Source organism: Sclerotinia sclerotiorum, genomic scaffold (assembly GCF_000146945.2).
Source record: "Sclerotinia sclerotiorum 1980 UF-70 scaffold_9 genomic scaffold, whole genome shotgun sequence".
NCBI classification, from domain to species: Eukaryota; Fungi; Ascomycota; class Leotiomycetes; order Helotiales; family Sclerotiniaceae; genus Sclerotinia; species Sclerotinia sclerotiorum.
The window spans coordinates 1221136-1240542 of record NW_001820827.1 but is presented as its reverse complement, the minus strand read 5'-3'; the positions used below and the strand labels follow the sequence as shown (position 1 = coordinate 1240542).

At 41.4% G+C, this 19407-nt stretch overlaps 7 protein-coding genes across 7 annotated transcripts; 3 read left to right on the top strand and 4 right to left on the bottom strand.

Annotated features, from left to right (window-relative positions):
• Positions 1-584: 584 nt before the first annotated feature.
• SS1G_07397 (predicted protein) lies at positions 585-1752 on the bottom strand (the record flags this gene model as incomplete). Its single annotated transcript, XM_001591901.1, has 2 exons — positions 585-688; positions 996-1752. 2 exons carry the CDS (start codon positions 1750-1752, stop codon positions 585-587), a joined length of 861 nt encoding a protein of 286 aa, XP_001591951.1.
• A 1969-nt stretch (positions 1753-3721) lies between these two features.
• Positions 3722-3971, bottom strand: SS1G_07396 (predicted protein; the record flags this gene model as incomplete). The annotated part of the gene is made up of 2 exons (XM_001591900.1): positions 3722-3904; positions 3969-3971. 2 exons carry the CDS (start codon positions 3969-3971, stop codon positions 3722-3724), a joined length of 186 nt encoding a protein of 61 aa, XP_001591950.1.
• A 1254-nt stretch (positions 3972-5225) lies between these two features.
• SS1G_07395 (predicted protein) lies at positions 5226-5549 on the top strand (the record flags this gene model as incomplete). The annotated part of the gene is made up of 1 exon (XM_001591899.1): positions 5226-5549. The coding sequence occupies one exon, from the start codon at positions 5226-5228 to the stop codon at positions 5547-5549; it is 324 nt and encodes a 107-aa protein (XP_001591949.1).
• A 1116-nt stretch (positions 5550-6665) lies between these two features.
• On the bottom strand, positions 6666-7939 carry SS1G_07394 (predicted protein; the record flags this gene model as incomplete). The annotated part of the gene is made up of 5 exons (XM_001591898.1): positions 6666-6802; positions 6949-7013; positions 7064-7094; positions 7223-7567; positions 7837-7939. The coding sequence occupies 5 exons, from the start codon at positions 7937-7939 to the stop codon at positions 6666-6668; spliced, it is 681 nt and encodes a 226-aa protein (XP_001591948.1).
• Positions 7940-10070: 2131 nt separating this feature from the next.
• On the bottom strand, positions 10071-12675 carry SS1G_07393 (hypothetical protein; the record flags this gene model as incomplete). Its single annotated transcript, XM_001591897.1, has 5 exons — positions 10071-11928; positions 11983-12147; positions 12249-12354; positions 12408-12492; positions 12541-12675. The coding sequence occupies 5 exons, from the start codon at positions 12673-12675 to the stop codon at positions 10071-10073; spliced, it is 2349 nt and encodes a 782-aa protein (XP_001591947.1).
• A 1094-nt stretch (positions 12676-13769) lies between these two features.
• Positions 13770-13865, top strand: SS1G_07392 (predicted protein; the record flags this gene model as incomplete). Its single annotated transcript, XM_001591896.1, has 1 exon — positions 13770-13865. One exon carries the CDS (start codon positions 13770-13772, stop codon positions 13863-13865), a length of 96 nt encoding a protein of 31 aa, XP_001591946.1.
• Positions 13866-16660: 2795 nt separating this feature from the next.
• Positions 16661-18812, top strand: SS1G_07391 (heat shock protein 90; the record flags this gene model as incomplete). The annotated part of the gene is made up of 2 exons (XM_001591895.1): positions 16661-16921; positions 16974-18812. 2 exons carry the CDS (start codon positions 16661-16663, stop codon positions 18810-18812), a joined length of 2100 nt encoding a protein of 699 aa, XP_001591945.1.
• Positions 18813-19407: the final 595 nt, after the last annotated feature.

Genomic DNA, 19407 nt, shown 5'->3' with positions numbered 1-19407 from the left:
GGCAGGAACCAACATTGGGGATTGATATTCGGGGATGCTGCAGAGGTAAGCAATGTCCTTAAATGATCCTGCAGCTTGGTGATCTTTGTAGCGCAGTGGGATGTTTGGATAATGTGATATTGTATCAAATCCTTTTGCATAATGAAGATTGATTGGCGATATACTCACTCGTAGGCTTGGGTGGGTCTGAAGATAGTCTTACATTACGCTTCACGTGAATCATCTGTCATGTCGTTGAATCATTCAAAACTTTGACAGATCGAAGGTATGACAATGACTGATACACAATAAATTGATGGATATATGGAAGTTGGAAGAATATATAGGATTTCTAATTGAGGGAATATAAACTTCATCCCCCCCCCACTCTAAGCTTCATTTGAATGGGTAGCTAACTGTGATGACTAATCTTACCCTCGTACATTGACCTCCTCTTCATGTAGATATTTTCATTGCACGATATCAAAGACAAGAATGACCCGGAGAAATGAAATAACCGTCATAATGTATATAACTGCCAATATTCAAGGTGGTTGGATCAATCGTACAAGAAATTTGGAAGATCGGTCATCTTGGCAAATCCTTCACTTTTTTTCAGTTACCTGGTTCCCCTCGATAATTCGTGCCCGCAAAGAACAACTTCTAGGAAGAAGATTCTTTGCAACGTTGAGGACAGGGTGAGAAATTTCTTATCAAAGTAAATTTTGTTAGGCTCCGCAGTACACCGATCATTTCACGTACAAACACGAAAAGGCATTCACATTGAGAGCACTTATAAGTTACGTTATGCTATGGGTAAAATTCAAACACGCTGATCAAAAAATTGTATTTTTTTATGGTTAAAAAAGAGCGGTCAGAAGAGGTTGCTAACTACCCGTACGCTTGTAGCTCCGATGCCACTGCTACGACGCTAACTACTCAACATGGAGGAACAAGATTTCGGGTTGGAGACAAGTTGTTAATCAGGTCTCCTTAGGAATACCGGCTCAACACACCAAGCAACTCTCCCTTGAACCTCATGGCTTTCTTTGATGCCTCCCACTCCTTATGTAACTTCATCATCGCTGTTTTATATTCCTTTTCTTCCTGAGTTTCCCACTCGTCTATCTCATCCAACCTTTTCTTTAAACCTGTTGCTATTTCTCCTTCACCATCCATTAATTTTAATAACCTCTCACGCGTTTCCTCTCTCAGTTCTTGCGCACTATCTTGTACTGCGTGCCATGCATTGAGCAACTCCTCGCCTGATTCTTTCCTCAGAGCTCTCAATTGCTCATTTTCCCCCTTGAAGAATTTGTTTCTCTCCTCCCAATCCATTGTCATCCCCAACGGCCCCAACATGTCCATCAATGTTTCCCTTTTGTAAAGGTGTACTCTAAGTTTCTTTTGATAGTTTGTGTACGCCGCAAAACTTCTATTCTTGACCGACTTCTTTCTCTCTGCCAGTTTCAAAGTACAATTCTCTCGCCCTAACATAAAGCAGTTTGACTTGTTTCTGACTTTTTTGGCAGCAAATCTCCTTAAATCTTGGGAAGCGTCTGAAAGGTTGAGCCTCTCGAGCCTCACCTCTTCTTCACCTCGCTGAATTGAGCAGTCAGGAAGGCTTTCGAGCCTTCTGCACTCCATATCTTCCTCGGTTGGGTGGGTTGAGGAGTCCTCACAGGTTACAAGCCCGTTTATCGTGATTGCCGTTGTTGGCTGGGTCGGTCTATCAAGGAGAGACAGCTCGGTGGAGATGAGGTGTGTAGTCATCTCGTATGGTATAGTTGCAGGGACGGGATAGATAGTTTCGATTGGAAATTCGAAATTTGTGGATAGTTCGATATCTAGTTGGTGACACTGATGAGACGACTGGTCCGTATGGTACAAGTTCGGGGATAGACGAGATCGTTTCGATGGGATGTACGAAGACGAAGTGCCAAAGATGAGAGTGGTTAATAGACGATACCGAAGAGGAGATTTTGAACGTCGTGAAACAGACTGTATAATGGATGATTTCTATGGTAGTCCCAATACAAGATCAGATCCAATTGCAAAGCAAAGTTTCAATGTGGTGATGTGAAGAAAGAATAAGGATGAGAAGTATCTCCTTCTTTAATTGCAATGGTACATGTATTTTGAGTACAAATTGTTATTATGGATGTAGGATCCAAAGATTCAATGAATTGATTGATAGTCAAGTTAAATATGAAGTTGTGGGTTTGAGACGATGGAATTGGGAAAAAGAAGTTTCTTAGGAGAAATCTTTGGATGATGCAGTTTTTTGTTTTTTTGCCACTGGACTAGTTTTTCTGGCAAGATCCTATGCTTTAAGTTCACCTAGCATTAGCTGGATTTGAGTTTATTTCCGTTTGTCGTCTTCTAAGAATCATAAAGTTTAACTAATGCGATAGTTCGTAGCTAGGCAGGAGCGATACTGAGCTCAGTGATAGCATAGCGCTCTTCCATTCCTCTGTGACATCATTAAATATAAAACCTTTTGCTTCTTCTCTGCGCCGACGAGACCGCTTACTTAGAACAAGCTAATATGATGCACTGGATATATCGTAATGAGCTACGAGCATTAATTCTGCTTCATCATTCTCAAAATTTATTCGTAGCAGGGTGAAAAAAAGCAAGCGTCGTCGGCATTTGGAAATGTTTTCGCTTAATTATTTCGTTGGCGGGATACTCTGGGGTGAGTTGACGCGACGAGGCGTCGATAGTAGTGATTTCGCGGACTACAAGATTTTATTTCTCGGGCCTGGATTAATTTTATCTTCGCAAAAAATTTAGACGTTGGCATCGGATTAATCTGTATGATTTTGTATGATTTGATATATTCAGCAGATATTGACAATCTCGAATAACTCTAGAGCTTGAAGAAATCTAGGATCTCGAAAATCGATATGATGCTTCATGTACAGGTAACTCTAAACTCCTCCTTCCATATATCATCAGATAAATATAGATACTCAAAAATCTACAGAGTATAAAACATCACCTAATATTCATGCTAAGTAAATCCATCGCTATTAGAATAAAGTTAGTATGAAAATCCTATTTTTCTAAGGCTATATCATTATACTATCGTCCGCTTGATTGTTAAATTCTCATTTTAGTTCTTTAGAGTATACTTAACCGTGCTTTAGATTGGAAATTTTCCTTGCTACAGTTTATGAGCAACAGTTTTAACAGTCTATTTCTCTCGTCTTTCTCACTTTCGCCTTCTATGTTTGGTATCGTGTGTAGATAAGACCTATAAAAAATTTAGCATTATTCTAATTTCCATTTACATTTCAATCAAGGAGTTGAGATGGGTTATATAACCGGAGTTTTCGCAGAAGAAACAATCAATCGGGCAATATCTTGAACTGCCCTTGCCTCGTGCCTATCCTAGATCTTTCGGCGAGCTTTCTTGAATATTTTATTGCGAAACAGAGAATCTTTACTTGTTATCTCTTCTGTCTCTAGTAATATTAACGTTTGGCGCTTTTTGAACCAATCGGGCTGAAACCATTAAGTCTGATGTGGTTCAAGGGTAAAAGTTTGTATAGACACATAAGTACCTCGCAACTCAAGGTGTTGAACGGAAAGTTCGTTAATTAGAATATAACTTCTATTCTTGGTACCTATGGACTTTATACGAGTCAGGTCGACACGTGACTGATATGAATAGTGATTGGCAGTACAATACGACTCAGCCACCTACATCTCCTATCACAAAAAACTTTCCAACGACTCAAACATATTGCGATGTGCACATTGCAACTTTGCCTATAACTATGGCTACGCTGATATCAAATCTCTTACTAACCTTCCTGAAGATATCACAACGTTGATCTTCGCCGAGATTCTCGACGCTATCGGCTTGTGGAAAGCTCTCTGTTTGCGAGTAGTTTGCAGTACGTTCCCAATCCCCGTGCTTTGGCAACCATACTACTTAGTGGCAAGGCTCTTCAATGACAGCAGTTACAAAAGCAACTTACCATGACTACCAAACCAGCCCTTATGGACCCATCAATAATGCACTTGAGGTATGTCTTAAGTATCCTCCAAGCAAGTTGCCTCGCATCGTTCCGCTTTTCATACACATAGAGATGAAGCGTAATCCGGAGCAAGCGGTTCTCGCATCATACATCAAGCATTACAAGCTACAAGATATCGTCGAAGCCACAGTGATGAGGCCGAAACAGAGTGTGAAATTGCTGTTTGCGAAGCTGCCGAGGAACGCTTGTGGTGGGGCACAGATAGAGATCTAAATGGTAGAAGAAATATAAATCTATGTGCACCAAGGCCAACACAATCTTCCACCTCATCTCAAACTACTGTTATTGAAAGAGATTTTGTTGATGCCAGTTAACTCGCAGAGATACAAAATACCCTGAGCGTGGCCATCATTGCTGACGATGTTGCTTTCATAGAAGACTTGTTTGAAATTTAGGATTTAGATGCTGATTATGACAATCAGTTTTTCGGGCGACCGTTGCATCTCGGAGCAGCATATGGACGAACCCACATGATTCAGATTCTTCTCCAAAATGGTGCTGACTTGAATGCAATTTAACTATACTACGGCCCGAATTGGCCACCAAAGTATATGCTAGAAAAGGAAAAGTTCATCTGCTCTTCTGGAAGCGCCTACGTGTTGCTGCGTTTAATGATCATCTTGAGTTCATAAAAGTCCCTGTAAAGCCGCGTTTTAATTTAGCATTTCCACTTCCAGGTGAAGAGCTTCGAAATTATTCGCACCGCAGCTAGATATGGAAATTTGTCTCTTGTTTCGTTTCTTATGGATGTGTATTGCGAATCAGGACCACTGCGGTCGAGGATCCAAGAGGAGGTCTTGTTGCAAGCTGCATACTCAGGGCGGGAAGAATTAGTTGAGTCGATGATTGCAACTGGTGTTAGCGTCAATTGTGTTACATCACGCGAAACTCTTACCATGCCGGGTTGGTCTCCGATACACTGTGCAGCCTACAAAGGACGTGCAAGCATCATTCGCATTTTACTTTCACACGGCGCTGGTCGAGACCGATGGAATCCCCAAATAATGATTAGGGGCTCGTTCACTGCTATAGGCCATGCAGTCTCCAGAGGCCATGAAGAGATTGTTCGGATTCTCGTAGATGATGCTGCATTGCTACTATCCTGTAATAGCAGCAAAACAGATCCAATAACCATTATCGCATATGCCCATCATCACCACATCATGCGTTTTCTCCTCGCAGAAGCCGCGCATCACAATGAGACAAATAATTGGGCTGATAAGAGGTGTAAACAAGCGTTTCGTCATGCTATTTGGAACCGGTGATCTAGAAATGGTACGGCTCTTAGTTGAAGCTGGCTATTCTATCACCAATAAGATCAGCGCGAGTGAAGGTCTAGTTCTTTACGCAATGAAGTACAGATGGACACACATAGTAAAGTTTTTTATCGATGCAGGTGGTGAAGAGATTGATCCTTGGGACCTAGAAACATTTGCATCTGATGATTTCAGAAGTGGACATTATCCTTTTTTGAAAACGAAAACACCAGAACGGCTTTGGCATGTTCAGGGAAAATACTAGCTGATAGCTATTTCTAGTTGCCGGAAAGTTTTCAGTGGTAGCTGAGGTCTTTTTTGATAGGAGACTTATGTAAATAGTAGCATTTTTCATAACTCAGAATCTTACTGCTCTTTTATGGTCAACATCTCTTTTTACTTTCTCGAATATCCAATATTAATAAAATCAGATATCATACCACATAGTACTGGACGTAAATGAGTTAATGACGCCTCACTGGTTTTCTTTCAATATATCAAAAAAATAGTAGTGAGGTTATATACTTTGATACAAAAGTCCACCTTAAACCACAAATATGGTAGAATTGCATTGAATATCAGTAAATCAGTATATGACAAGTTGTCTTTCATAATATGGTAGGTACTCCTAATACTGGGTTTCACACTCTGTGATAAACTAAGATTACGATATCTAACTTCTGAATTATTTGCCACATTAGCTGTATATTCACATATATATTCTTGAATTTTTGAAAGTTTCCGGCGCCACCACTGTGTACGTTTCTTGGATGTTCAGGAACATCTGGTAATCTTACAAGAGCACCATAAGTTTTCTGAATGGACAAAAATAGCTGTAGATATCTTTTGGATCAAAAAATAAAAATAAAACCATCCGTCTAAATTACTATTCAATTCACATACAAAAAGCCAGAAGGGCTTTTCTACCATGTGAGAGATTGATTGATTATGCTAGTAGTAATCTTACAATTCGTGATGATCAAAAGTGGAATTTCGTACCGAACCTTCCTATTTGCCGATTTTCAAAACCATATACCAACAAGCTCCATCGATCATAACCTCTTCCACATTTTCACATTTCTTATGAGCATATGTCAAGATTTGCGTAACTTTTTTACCCCCAAAGCACTATCATAGTCTTTCAGCATGTATGTCGTAGATCTTCCGTTATCCGTTCCTAGGAGACTCAGAGAGTTCTCTTCTCTATCGAGATCGTTAGGATCCATGGCGAAATCACCTTTTCCCAAATCTATACTTAGACCCCGTCTTTGGTAGGTGTCCTGAAGCAGCTTTCAGGCTCCATCATTCTGGACATTTTTCCGCACAACCGTGTTTAATTTTCCAACTTTGTTGCTAACAAAGTGCTGCCATGATTGGAAGGTTATGTCGATGGTTTGAGTCTTCTAGGATCGCTCTTGGGCAAGAGATCATTTGCTGCTACCGCATCTTCGACCACAATCGTTCCTGTTTCCTTGTTGTATCCGCCATAATTGTCGATACTATTTTTATCTGTCGGAACTTTGGTGTATCAATCTAAACGTTAATTAGTATTAGTTGCAAGGTTAAGATATTTAGAGTAGTAGGGAGAGAAGCATCTAAATGTATAAATCGAGATATAAATTCGGGTAGAATAAGGTCAAGAAAGGAAAAGAGTTGCTGCATACTCATCCTAGTGAAACTGATCCTTCTGGAAGAATCTCTGTGAGATCGTCGTACACATGGTTTGTGTCTGTTATATCGTTCTTTGTTAGAAGGCGGTCATCGCTAACCAATACATACACGTCTTTTACGTTGGCAACTGAACCATCTCCTAAAATCACAAATATATCACAATTAGTGATGTATTTACAAAAAGCTCGAAAATATCTACGCGGTGTCTCTTTGCAAAGAAAAATATATGTGTTTCTAGGGAAAGAGTATCAAGTAAAATCCACTCACCAGGCGCTAGGAGTGTTTCCTCAGACTTGATCGTTTTATCATTATCTTTTACTGCTATATTACTTGCCAAACCCTTTCGCACCGTCCGCCCACGAGCTATATACTGATCCTTCGTCAAGATTCTTCCAGAAGTATCGGCTGTTTCCTGCCTAGGCCTGACAATAGGCTCCGCATCCAGGCTTGCTGGATCTTTTGGGTTGGGTTTCGGTTCCTTGAGTGTCCCTATCGGTTTGGGCTTGATCTTTGGGACCCCGCCACGTGGAAGGTGAATCCTGGAATGGACAGGTATGAGGATATCCGGCTGCTGAGGAAGGGTTCTGTCTACCGCTTCTTGTAGACCGATGGCTATAAGAAGATGGTGGTTTGAGCGGAAAGACGCATGGTGCTTTTTTGAATGAATTGGAGACAGTGAAGAAAGAGTATTTATTGCCTTTGGTGGTGTACTCTACACAAAGTATCAAGTGGTATTGACTCAAAAGAAAGTGGATAAAAAGTCGAAATGAACGAGTGGCCAGGTGTTCCTAGGAAGTAACCAACAAACTAAATGAAATGGGCTGGAGCGCTTGTAAAGTAGTAAGATTACTTTGTTGGCAATATCTGAATGCATTATATACACGGAGCCTCTCCTACACCAACATGATCATATGAGAAGCCACATTTAAATATAGCCTGATCAATCTTTCGTTTCAGTATTATCGACTTGCTGCCAAAATACATACGGAATTAGGAAATCTAATCCTTTTGCGTTTGGTCCCCTGGGGAGAACTCCTTTTTTGCTGCGAAGGATTTGAATATCGACCGCTGTGTTCTTGGCGAGAGCCGAGATTTTTTTTGGCCATATGCATTTGAACGGCAATGCAAGATTTTATTGCGGCATAATATCTTATAATGCAACACAACTCTTCGTTAACATCCTCCAATACCTAGCCAAACAAATGGCAATCAGGGCTATGCAAATGTAACATCAAAATCGTTTTCTGAGAGGAATTTAGTATCTTGTATACTAGAAAAATGCCAACTAATTACTACTATTCTAGACACTTTAAACATTTAGGGCCATTAAAATAATTATCATATTTGAAATAAACAATCCAAACTCCGAAAGAAACTTGCAAAGCTGATGTATTTGGAACTTTAGATTTACTATATATACCTTGAGATACCAGTTATACAGCTCATCTAATTAACGAAAGACCAAAAATCAAAGGTATGAAGGAATATATGTACCTAGTATTACCAACATCACAAAAACAGAACAAAACCTTAAGAGTGTGGAAATTTCGCCCAGCTAATTACATGTCTACGTACAAAAAAGATTCCACCCACAAGCCCAGAAATATCTTGAGTTATCTGAAAGCTAGCCCTTAGCAATTATAAAAGAAACTAGTATTCTATATATCTAGAAATTAAACGTATATAAATAAACCCAGAATCCTAGAATATAATTATATCAAACCCCAACCACAGATCCTCTTTCAACAGTCGACTCGGACTTTCTTTCCCTTTTTTTCGCAGCTGGGTCAGTATCCGTCCGTTACATTTCCTTGGCTTGTTTGTTCCAATAACTTTCAAGTAATTATCTCAAATATAATTCCGCACTATCACTATTCTGAAAATTATAATATATGATTAAAACTACAGATATAATACCAAGGTGAAACATCCACTCCTCTAAAACTCCAGACACCACCACACCTACAATAAAAATGCTTTCCACAAGAGAAAAATTTATACTTTCCCCCTACAATTCCATCTCCATTCCATTGCAATCTAAGAATTTCCGCGAACATAATACCGCGAACATTGGAACTAGTCAACTCTGTTAAATTTTATCATTGGCTAGTTCTTCACTTCCTTCACAACTAAGTAGGTAGATCTTAACCTCGTACGATAGTGTTTTCCCATCTATTCTATTGATATGCATATGGATGATTTGGAAATCATCGGTGCAGGCAGGAAGTCGGCGGGCGGTTTAGACTGCAGTGCTGATTGAATGGCGCTGCGTATTTAGATTCGCTTCTTGCTTCGTCTTCGCTGCCTAGTAGATAGAATCTTGAGCTTAGATTGGGAATAATTGCGCGAGTAAGTCGGTCATGCAGGAATTTGATAGTGCGTCGTTGTATATTCCGGATCTATCTGGATTTGCGAGCAGTATCGGGAAAAGACAAGCTAGCGGAGACTCGGTCGAAGAATGGAGCGCAGCTGTGGTATACGTAGGGAGTGGCTATGGATGTCGAGTTTGAAATGGTGGAAGGAGTATCGTGGAAATTGTCTCGGTCGAGAGATACGAGCGAATTGTTGCATTGGTCATGAATTACTTGGGTTCTCAAAGTCCAATTGAGTGGAGAAGATGCGAGGGAAGTGTTGAAAGAGGTAGTTCCGAGGTGAGAAAGAGTGGTCTTGCCGACAGGGCAGGTGGAAGTCTTGTGATACTTATTATGTTACATAATATTCATTTATGAATATATCATCACTTACTTACTCACTCACCCCCTCACATACAAATTCAAAAATCAAGCTCAGAAAATAAATCAAAGTCAAATATCTCACTATCTATCTAAAAGCCCACACAAGTGTATCTATTCACCATCAATATATGCACATATCAAACACTTTATGTAGGTAGATACGCATCATAATATTTCTTCCCAAAGCCAAAAACGCCAGCTACTTTAACCCTATGTATTGCGCGGCCCCTTCAAAAAAAAGAGAAGGGGGTTTGTGCGCAAGAAGAAGAAGAAGAAGAAAAGATGAAGATGAAGAAATGTGAAAGATCCACCAGGTAGGTATCAATCATCTTGCATCACGTCCCATTTACCCCAATCATCCATCAGAAAAAACTAGTAACCTAGCACTTAACACCCGTACCAGTCTCCTTGAACATAGCAATCGTAGCAGCAAAAGTGTTACGGTTATCTTTATCCAAAGCACCACTCTTTCCATCCACAGTGACCATATTCTCAACACCAATAGTTGACAAGCCAACGATATGAATATTGCCCGAACCTTCAATCGAAAGCATGTTACTTTGGCAATTTCCCGTCGATAAACAATTTTGACCGTAGTTGTCGAAGAAAGAGTATAGACCGGCGCCGGCGACGAAGATATCCTCAGAATTAACGATGCGGAGACCCCATGATTTGTCGGCGAGCGTTCCACCGGTAAAAGAAGGATCATTGTAATTTTGGTTGGTAGTGAAAGGTGCAGAGGCGTCGGGATTGGCTTGAAAGTATGGAGTTTCGGTTTGGATAGCCCCCATGAAGATGTTGGATGCGTTAGTCAACTGATAGTTGTAAAGAACATTGTGTTCACTGGCGGTACCATACATCCAGGCAGGCCCTTCTTCAGAAGCGACTAAAACTCCTCGGCCACTGTAAATGTCAATTTGATTATGATCACCGAGATCAAGTTCATGATCAGCAACCCAAAACCAAGTATTCTCAAGGTAGATTGAAGCTTGTTCGGTGACGTGTAGAAGCATGAAAGCTCCAATACAGGCTGTATTTCCAGTATATGTTGCGTTTGGATTTTTGGCGCAGGTGTTAGACTGAAGTTGAGTACCAGCACTACCTCCAATTCTTGTATGAACATCCCACATTCCAACTGAACCTTGCGAAGCCTCTTTGACATTCCATTCAACGAGGATAGCGCCGGCGGCTGGTCCGATGGTTTGGAAAACCATATCGGAAATCTCGACAGAGCCAGTATCACCAGGTTGACCAACTTGAAAGACTGCCTTTGGGTTGCTTTGATCATTGAATCCCTTCGCCATGATCATAGGCCAGATCTCACCAGTAATCTTGATGTTCTTTGGAACCTTGATGGTATCAGTGACAACATATCCACCATGATCAAAGTAAACAATCTGATCAGTGGTAGCCTTGTCGAAAATTGCTTGAATGGCAGCAGTATCATCAGTAACACCATCACCTTTAGCTCCATTAGATTTGACACTCAAAAATGATGAGGCTGGTAAAGTCTCGTATTGTGGTTTGGTGCGTCCGAATAATTTGCCAGTAGAATCCAAGAGAGTTGCAGGTTTGGTGACGACATCTTGAGTTCCTTGCGTAGCTTGGCCAGCATTAACACCAGTATAGACCTTTCCTTGTGCCCAGGATGCGATCTTGGTGTTTCCTGCAAGAATGGTGGACTTGGCAGTGGCATCGTAGACGGCGACTGGAACATTTGAGGAGAAGTCGACATTATCGATAACAAGAGTACCGTTGGTTCCAGCTTCTTTGATATCGTAAACAGTAGATATGCCGATGGGAGTATTTGTGATTGTGCTGTCCATAATTGTGGCTGATCCAGCTGCGCGGCTTGCTGCACCGCCTGCCGACATGTCAAGTCCAATACCACAGTTGTTGATCTTAAGGTTCTGAAATGTCCAGAGCCAGGCCCAGTTCAAATAGATAGCCGTTTGACAGTTGTTGAAGGTTAAATTTCGGGAAGTAAACTGTTGGCTGCCCAAGAAAGCACCATATTTGCCACCATTGAATGTCAAGTCGGCCATGAAACCACCACTACCATTATCCATGAAGATGCCCTGTTGTTTGTTGTCGGTTCCACCATCAGTCCTCATGTTAAAAACAATGTTTTGTAATGATGTAGCTTGAGCAACTTGCCAATGAATACCGCTACCAGTTGAGATAGGCATGGCAGTCATATCGATGACAAAGTTCCTAATTTGACGGTAGAAGTTGTTCCTAAAAGGTCATTAGTATCCACGTTATCAAGATCATTGCATGAATGGAACTCACTGGTTGGTGAACCAATTGTATTGAGGATCATATGGGTTTGCATCGAGCAAAGCCATACCAGCAAAGTTGGCAAGACCTTTAATTGTTGGGAGAGTAATAGCATCACCAACGAGTTGCGTGAAATACTGTTGTCTGATGGGGGTTGAGATGGCATATGTTCCAGGTCTGTGATTAAGTTAGTGATATACCGTGGAAGCAATAATGGAGAGGAGTAAAATGTGCAGATAAAATAGGTAGTTTCAGGAACTTAAGGTACATGAACTTACGGGAAGTAAACAAGAGCAGGAGTAAGGGTGGTTGAATCGCAGCCTTTACCACAGCGATTACCAGCAGAAATTGCAGCATTGATAGCAGCGGTATCATCAGTTACACCTTGATTGTGAGTGTAAGTTTAATACTATCTGTATGGAGAAGGGTTAAATTACCATCACCAACAGCACCAAAGTCCTTAACATTTCGGAAAATTTGATATGAAGCATCACCATAAGCGGGAGCACCTTGTCGTTGAATCTGATAAGGTTAGAGATGAGAGAAAAGAGAAAAGGATGATTAACTTACTGTGGCGATCCAATAATTGCTGGAAGCCGACGTTGCTGAAGTCGCTGCATCAGACGGATAGGGAGCAGGTGCACCAGAAACGGTGAGAAAGAAGCGTAGAGCCAATAAAATAGAAATAAAAGAGAAGGTAGCCATCGTGAAGTAGAACCAGCTGCTGCGAGATGTTTTGTTTGTAAAAGAATGTGGATCCTGCCAGAGGGAAAGTTGTATCAGTATTTGTATTTTGTTTGCTGTGTGGTTGTGGTGAAGAAGTAAAAGATTCTTCTTCCTCGTTTGCTTCTCGTTACTTTTGTAGGGAGTAGCGATGGTTCAACTTGATACCAGCATCAACTAGTAAGATTAACTTTGTTGAGAAAATCTCCAGGAAATTTCAGAAGAAAATTTGAAGCAGAGGATGAAATTTAAAAGGAGAATGGTTTAATGGAAGTAGGATTGGGTGGTTAATTGTATGTTATTGTGACCTTCGCCTAGAAAGGAACAATAGGATTAAGCGGCGTGACTGTAATTTTCCATGAGGGTGAATCGGATTTCTGAAGCTATTCAAGTCATACGATCACATTCCGTGACCCAAACACAATCAAACAACCAGATGAACAAACCACCCGACACTTTGGCCAACCATCAAACAAGATGAAAAAGAGAAATTAGCAGATCTATGCCGAGGGAGTACTCACAACGGTCGAATTACGTCGTCGATAAAAAGAAAAGGGTTTGAAGAAAGGAATGTATGGCCCGCCAAAAGCTGTAAACTGATAATGATGAGAATTCTCTCCATAGTGGCGGTCCTTGATCTTTATATCTACGCGGTCCAAATTCTTCATTTCATCTGGTCCATCATCCCACACCTCAAACAAATCATCATGGGCACAAAGAGAGGCTTCCTTGGTATTTTCTCCATATTGTCCAAGCGGTGTGCTAATCAGATGGCTCATGATTTGAAGTGAAGCTCTCAAATCCAATTAGAGAGAGATATATATATCCCGGTGCTTCAGTCTCCCGTGTGCTTAAGGTGGTAATTAAGTGGCGAGTGCCTCGGAAAGGAGATACTATCGCTCTGATTGGGAAGGGACACCCGAGGCCCTTTACTTTGGGGTGAATTGATTCGACGTTGCTGCTGTATTCTGTTTGTTCAACCCAGTTTGTTTGTCGCTGCTTCAGGGGCGCAACTAGTGGCTCCTCGATGAGTCGTTAATAGGATCTGGATAAGTTAAGGATGCTTGGATATCCCCATGTCAATCACATCCCGCGGCAGTGCTCAGAGTGCAGAGGGTCAAAGACTGAGGGCAAGTAGAGAAGAGTTGAAACTTGGTGTTTTTGTATTATAGGTTGTTGGGAGGACGTGATTGGTGTTTCGGAGATTTGTTGTGGCGGCTGATAGTATCTAAGCTAGGTAGGTATCCTTGGATATTTCTGACCTCCGACATTGGACCACAAGTCTTCACGCGCGGGAACAATCTGAAAATAATATGGGGAAAGGGTAAAGGGACGAGTGTCATCGCATAAACGCGTCGTAGATCATTCCCCTTCTTTTTAATATAAAAAATTAATTACTCCTAGTCACATCCTTCCTTTCTATTTTCCGTAGTCGGACAAGCACAGCGTGCAGTGGACATCCGACAGAATCTCATCCCATCAACGGCAGTTGTGACGAAGTACTGTAACCCTACAGCGTATGTGCCGCTGTCCCCAGGCTGATTAATTCGTGCATTTGTTTCCTACACCGTCAGACAGCCTGCAGCTTATCAAAGCTCCAGCTGTTAGACATTAAATTGCAGCTCAATATATGCGCACAATCAATAAATGCATCTCGGTTTGTTTCAAGTCAAAATCCTGCTCACAGCGTTCCTGGCTAATAATTATTGGATGTTTCATGGTGCTATAAAAGGCGCGTTTGTGAAACGTGGACTGTAGCAGGATCTTTGTTTGGATGAACCTTGGGGGGCTTTCTCCACCCCCTATATATCTACAGATATAGCTATCGTTAAAACTATTGTGTCGGCTCCAGAGTAGAGATTTTCCCAAAAGTCACTCGGGGGAATTTGATTGATACCACGTGATTGGTTGCTTTTCCGAGGTTGAATTGTACGGAGTATATCATGAAGAAGCACCACATAAGTCGCTGCTAGTGATTGACCTAAGAATTAATTTCTCTCTTTCGTTAGAACTTGACTTCCTTTTTTCTGATTGCTTGATTGTACGATTTCCAAAGCCGGCTTGTTCTTGCCATCATACTTTCAGTCCTCCACCCACAGTCTTCAAGTTTGTTTCTTTCGTAGTTTGACAGTTGGCCAAAGCGTATGCAATTCTACTATGGCATTTCGGTTTGGACTAGACCACTTTGAATTGCAATAAAATAGGAATATCGATAGGTGAGTACAGTGTAGATATTTTGATTGACCAACCGGCAACTCATTGGGCTCTCCGCTTCCTTGGAATGAAATATACACTGTCAAGACATCCTATTCTACCTTTCTTGCCGTGTATGCCATCAGGCCATCTACAATACAACCGAAAGTGCATATTCACTTTCATGGCAATCTAAGGAGAATGCACTCGGCAGAGGTTTTCAATGACCGAGCTGATCTATCTTTCATGGACATCTAGATTTGATGGTATTAATAAGGCTTTTAACAGAAACAAGCCATTGTACCGTATCATATTCTTCGCAGAAATTTAACTATCGAGGAGCTAGATCATGCCATTTTTTGGTAGGGAGGGATTATAATTATTCCTCTACGCTCTGGAAAGATTGGGTATGAACAGACTCAGGTAGGTAAGTATACACACAGCATATATGTACCTAGTAGATGTTGTATCTAGGAGAGAATATCAATTAACGATTGCCTCATCTGTAGTAGTTATCATGACTCCTCGAGGCTCCGAATCTCCTAGCCATGAAACTTAATTAACTTGGGCATCATGAAATTTGATATTATCTAGAGCAATGATAGAGCCATTGCTATTTGAAAAATAACCCCATTATCCCGCCAAGCCATAACCCTTATACCTTACTTTTGGACAAGGCTAGCATTTCTTCAGTGGTACTCAAAACCTATTCTCGCCCAAATGCCTGAGAGAAATAAAGTTGAAAATGTACCACTTACCGCCCTGCATTGACCATTGTAAGGCTGGATTGGATAGAAGCATCTCGAATCGAAAACTCAATGGGGCTTTCTGAGTAATAATAGAATCGAAGGAAAGGAGCTGTAAACAAAAAAACAAAAACAAAAACAAAAGGAAGAAAGAAAGAAAATATCCAGTACATTCTACAACTTACTAGGAACTTCCAATGCACGTGGTCATCAGCCTCAGAAGCAAGCCTTAATTCTAAAGTGTGAAAGCGGGAGAACTGTTTAAGTGTTTCCCCGCTGATAAGATGAGCCACTGCGATAAACAAATATGGAGGGGAAGGCAAAAAGTGAAGAAAATTAGAAAATGTGAATATATGAAAATAAGATTAGTAATTTGATTGAAAGATACTATGCCAATCCAAAGTGTAAAAGGAAATATAATTATTACAATTTACTCGAGTAAACCTTCAGTGTAGTATTGATTGTTTGCATTCAGCTAAATAGAATAATTCTAAAAAGTTCCATATACAACATCGTCTGTATTGCCTTGTACTGTTTTCCTTGCTTTGATTGGCTTATTCAGTAGTGGCGCGTTGCTAGGTGGTCTAAAAAAGGCTAAGCGACGAAGAAGTTCCTTACAATTCTACCATTTTCTACAGCGAAGCCTTCCATAAAATCCCATTGATCTCCAACGAAATTCCAAATCTCTTTTCTTCTCCAGACCATTCTAAGATACCCTTTCTTTCAACTTTTGTCTATTAGACTGAGATACTTCATCATAATCTTAACGACTTAATCAACTCTTCGAATGTAAGTTACAATCGACAATATCATTTGCGTTTAAAGCACCTTTCGATCTAGTATCAGAAACCTTTTGGGAGCTCAGCCTCGAGGAAAAAAAGAGCTTCGACCTCATTTGAAACCTGGCTGTATTCTACGAGCGTTGCTTACAAGATCAAGCTTGTACAGCTTCATTTTCATTAAAAAAGACTTTGCTAACATACAATCCTTCTATAGTTTCTCCAATTGCACATTGTCAAATCACAAATATGGCTGGCGAAACTTTTGAGTTCCAGGCTGAGATTTCTCAGTTGCTCTCTCTCATCATTAACACAGTCTACTCAAACAAGGAGATCTTCTTAAGAGAACTTGTTTCCAACTGTTCCGATGCTCTCGACAAGATTCGTTACGAGGCTCTCTCAGATCCCTCCAAGCTCGACAGCGGCAAAGATCTCCGCATCGACATTATCCCCGACAAGGAGAACAAGACCCTTACCATCCGCGATACCGGTATTGGTATGACCAAGGCTGTAAGTATCTTCACAGCTGAACACCCAAGATAATCTGCTAACAAATGCTTAGGATCTCGTCAACAACCTCGGTACGATTGCACGATCTGGTACCAAGCAATTTATGGAGGCCCTCACCGCAGGTGCTGATATCTCTATGATTGGTCAATTCGGTGTTGGTTTCTACTCCGCCTACCTTGTTGCAGACAGAGTTACTGTCGTCTCGAAAAACAACGATGATGAACAATACATTTGGGAATCCAGTGCCGGAGGAACTTTCACCCTTACTCACGATTCTGAGGGTGAGCAACTCGGCCGTGGTACCAAGATCATTCTTCACTTGAAGGACGAGCAATTGGATTACCTAAACGAGTCAAAGATCAAGGAGGTCATCAAGAAGCACTCTGAGTTCATCTCCTACCCAATCTATCTCCACGTCTCCAAGGAGACTGAGACTGAAGTTCCAGATGAGGAGGCCGAGGAAACCAAGGAGGAGGATGATGAGAAGAAGGCCAAGATTGAGGAGGTCGATGACGAGGAGGAGAAGAAGCCAAAGACCAAGAAGGTCAAGGAGACCAAGATCGAGGAGGAAGAACTCAACAAGCAAAAGCCAATCTGGACCAGAAATCCTGCCGACATCACCCCAGAAGAGTACGGTTCATTCTACAAGTCCCTCTCCAACGACTGGGAAGATCACTTGGCCGTCAAGCACTTCTCTGTTGAGGGTCAACTCGAATTCCGTGCCATCCTTTTCGTCCCAAAACGTGCTCCGTTCGATCTCTTCGAGACCAAGAAGACCAAGAACAACATCAAGCTTTACGTTCGTCGTGTCTTCATCACTGATGATGCCACTGATCTCATCCCTGAATGGTTGAGCTTCGTTAAGGGTGTTGTTGACTCTGAAGATCTCCCACTTAACTTGTCTCGTGAAACTCTTCAACAAAACAAGATCATGAAGGTCATCAAGAAGAACATTGTCAAGAAGGTTCTTGAGCTCTTCCAAGAGATCTCCGAGGACAAGGAGCAGTTCGACAAGTTCTACTCTGCTTTCTCCAAGAACATCAAGCTCGGTATCCACGAGGATTCCCAAAACAGAGCAGCTCTTGCCAAGCTCCTCAGATTCAGCTCCACCAAGTCTGGTGATGACATCACCTCCCTCTCTGACTATGTTACCCGTATGCCAGAGCACCAAAAGAACCTCTACTACATCACTGGCGAGTCCCTCAAGGCTGTTCAAAAGTCACCATTCCTTGACTCCCTCAAGGCAAAGAACTTTGAAGTCCTCTTCTTGGTTGACCCCATTGATGAGTACGCCATGACCCAACTCAAGGAGTTCGAGGGTAAGAAGCTTGTTGATATCACCAAGGACTTCGAGCTCGAGGAGACCGATGAGGAAAAGAAGACTCGTGAGGAAGAAGAGAAGGAATTTGAGAGTCTTGCAAAGGCTCTCAAGAACGTTCTCGGTGACAACGTTGAGAAGGTTGTTGTCAGCCACAAGCTTGTCAATGCTCCTTGTGCTATTCGCACCGGTCAGTTTGGTTGGTCTGCTAACATGGAGCGTATCATGAAGGCACAAGCTCTCCGCGATACCTCTATGTCATCATACATGTCTTCTAAGAAGACTTTCGAAATCTCTCCTAAATCACCAATCATCAAGGAGTTGAAGAAGAAGGTTGAGGCTGATGGTGAGAATGATCGTACTGTTAAGTCGATTACTCAACTCTTGTTTGAGACTTCCCTTCTCGTTTCTGGTTTCACCATCGAGGAGCCAGCTGGATTTGCTGAGCGTATTCACAAGCTTGTCTCACTCGGATTGAATGTTGAGGAGGAGCCAGAAACTACCGAAGAGGCCGCCGCCACTGAGGCAACTTCGGATGCACCAGTTGAGAGTGCTATGGAGGAGGTTGACTAAATTCAAAAAGTGGCTGGGTTTTCGGGATAGTGGAGTTTTAATGGTTGGGTTTTCGGACATGCATGAGCCTGCTTACTATTTCTCTTTTGATGCTCTTTTTTTCCCCCGCACATGGTTTTAATACATGAGGCATAATCTTAAAAAAGTACTTTGTGATAAACATTGCGCGTTAAGATAAAGAGGAAAGAGATAGCAGAATACAAAATATTTAGTGTAACATTTGTGTGTTCAGTTGATGTGCTGTGGAGTGACAATAAATTTCTTCATTCTATCGGAGTAAAAATCAATATTCCCATTTCATGTATCAGTGATCATTGGATTCTCTGAGATTTTCTGATTTTGCACAAGTGTATCAAAAATCCTTTCTGTGTTGAGGAGAGGATCCACTCGGACCGGATATGGTGTCTTAAGGTTTCGAGGCGTTCCTGAACAGTTACACATGTAAGTTACATATGCACGACATGACATCTAGAAATTACTGGGACTCTTTGATCTGTACGACAGAAAACATGCTCATCATCTGCTCTTTCCAGTCTGTTGGGTAGAACATGATTAACATCATGACTTTCTTTCCAATAGAATGGCTTGTCTCGGA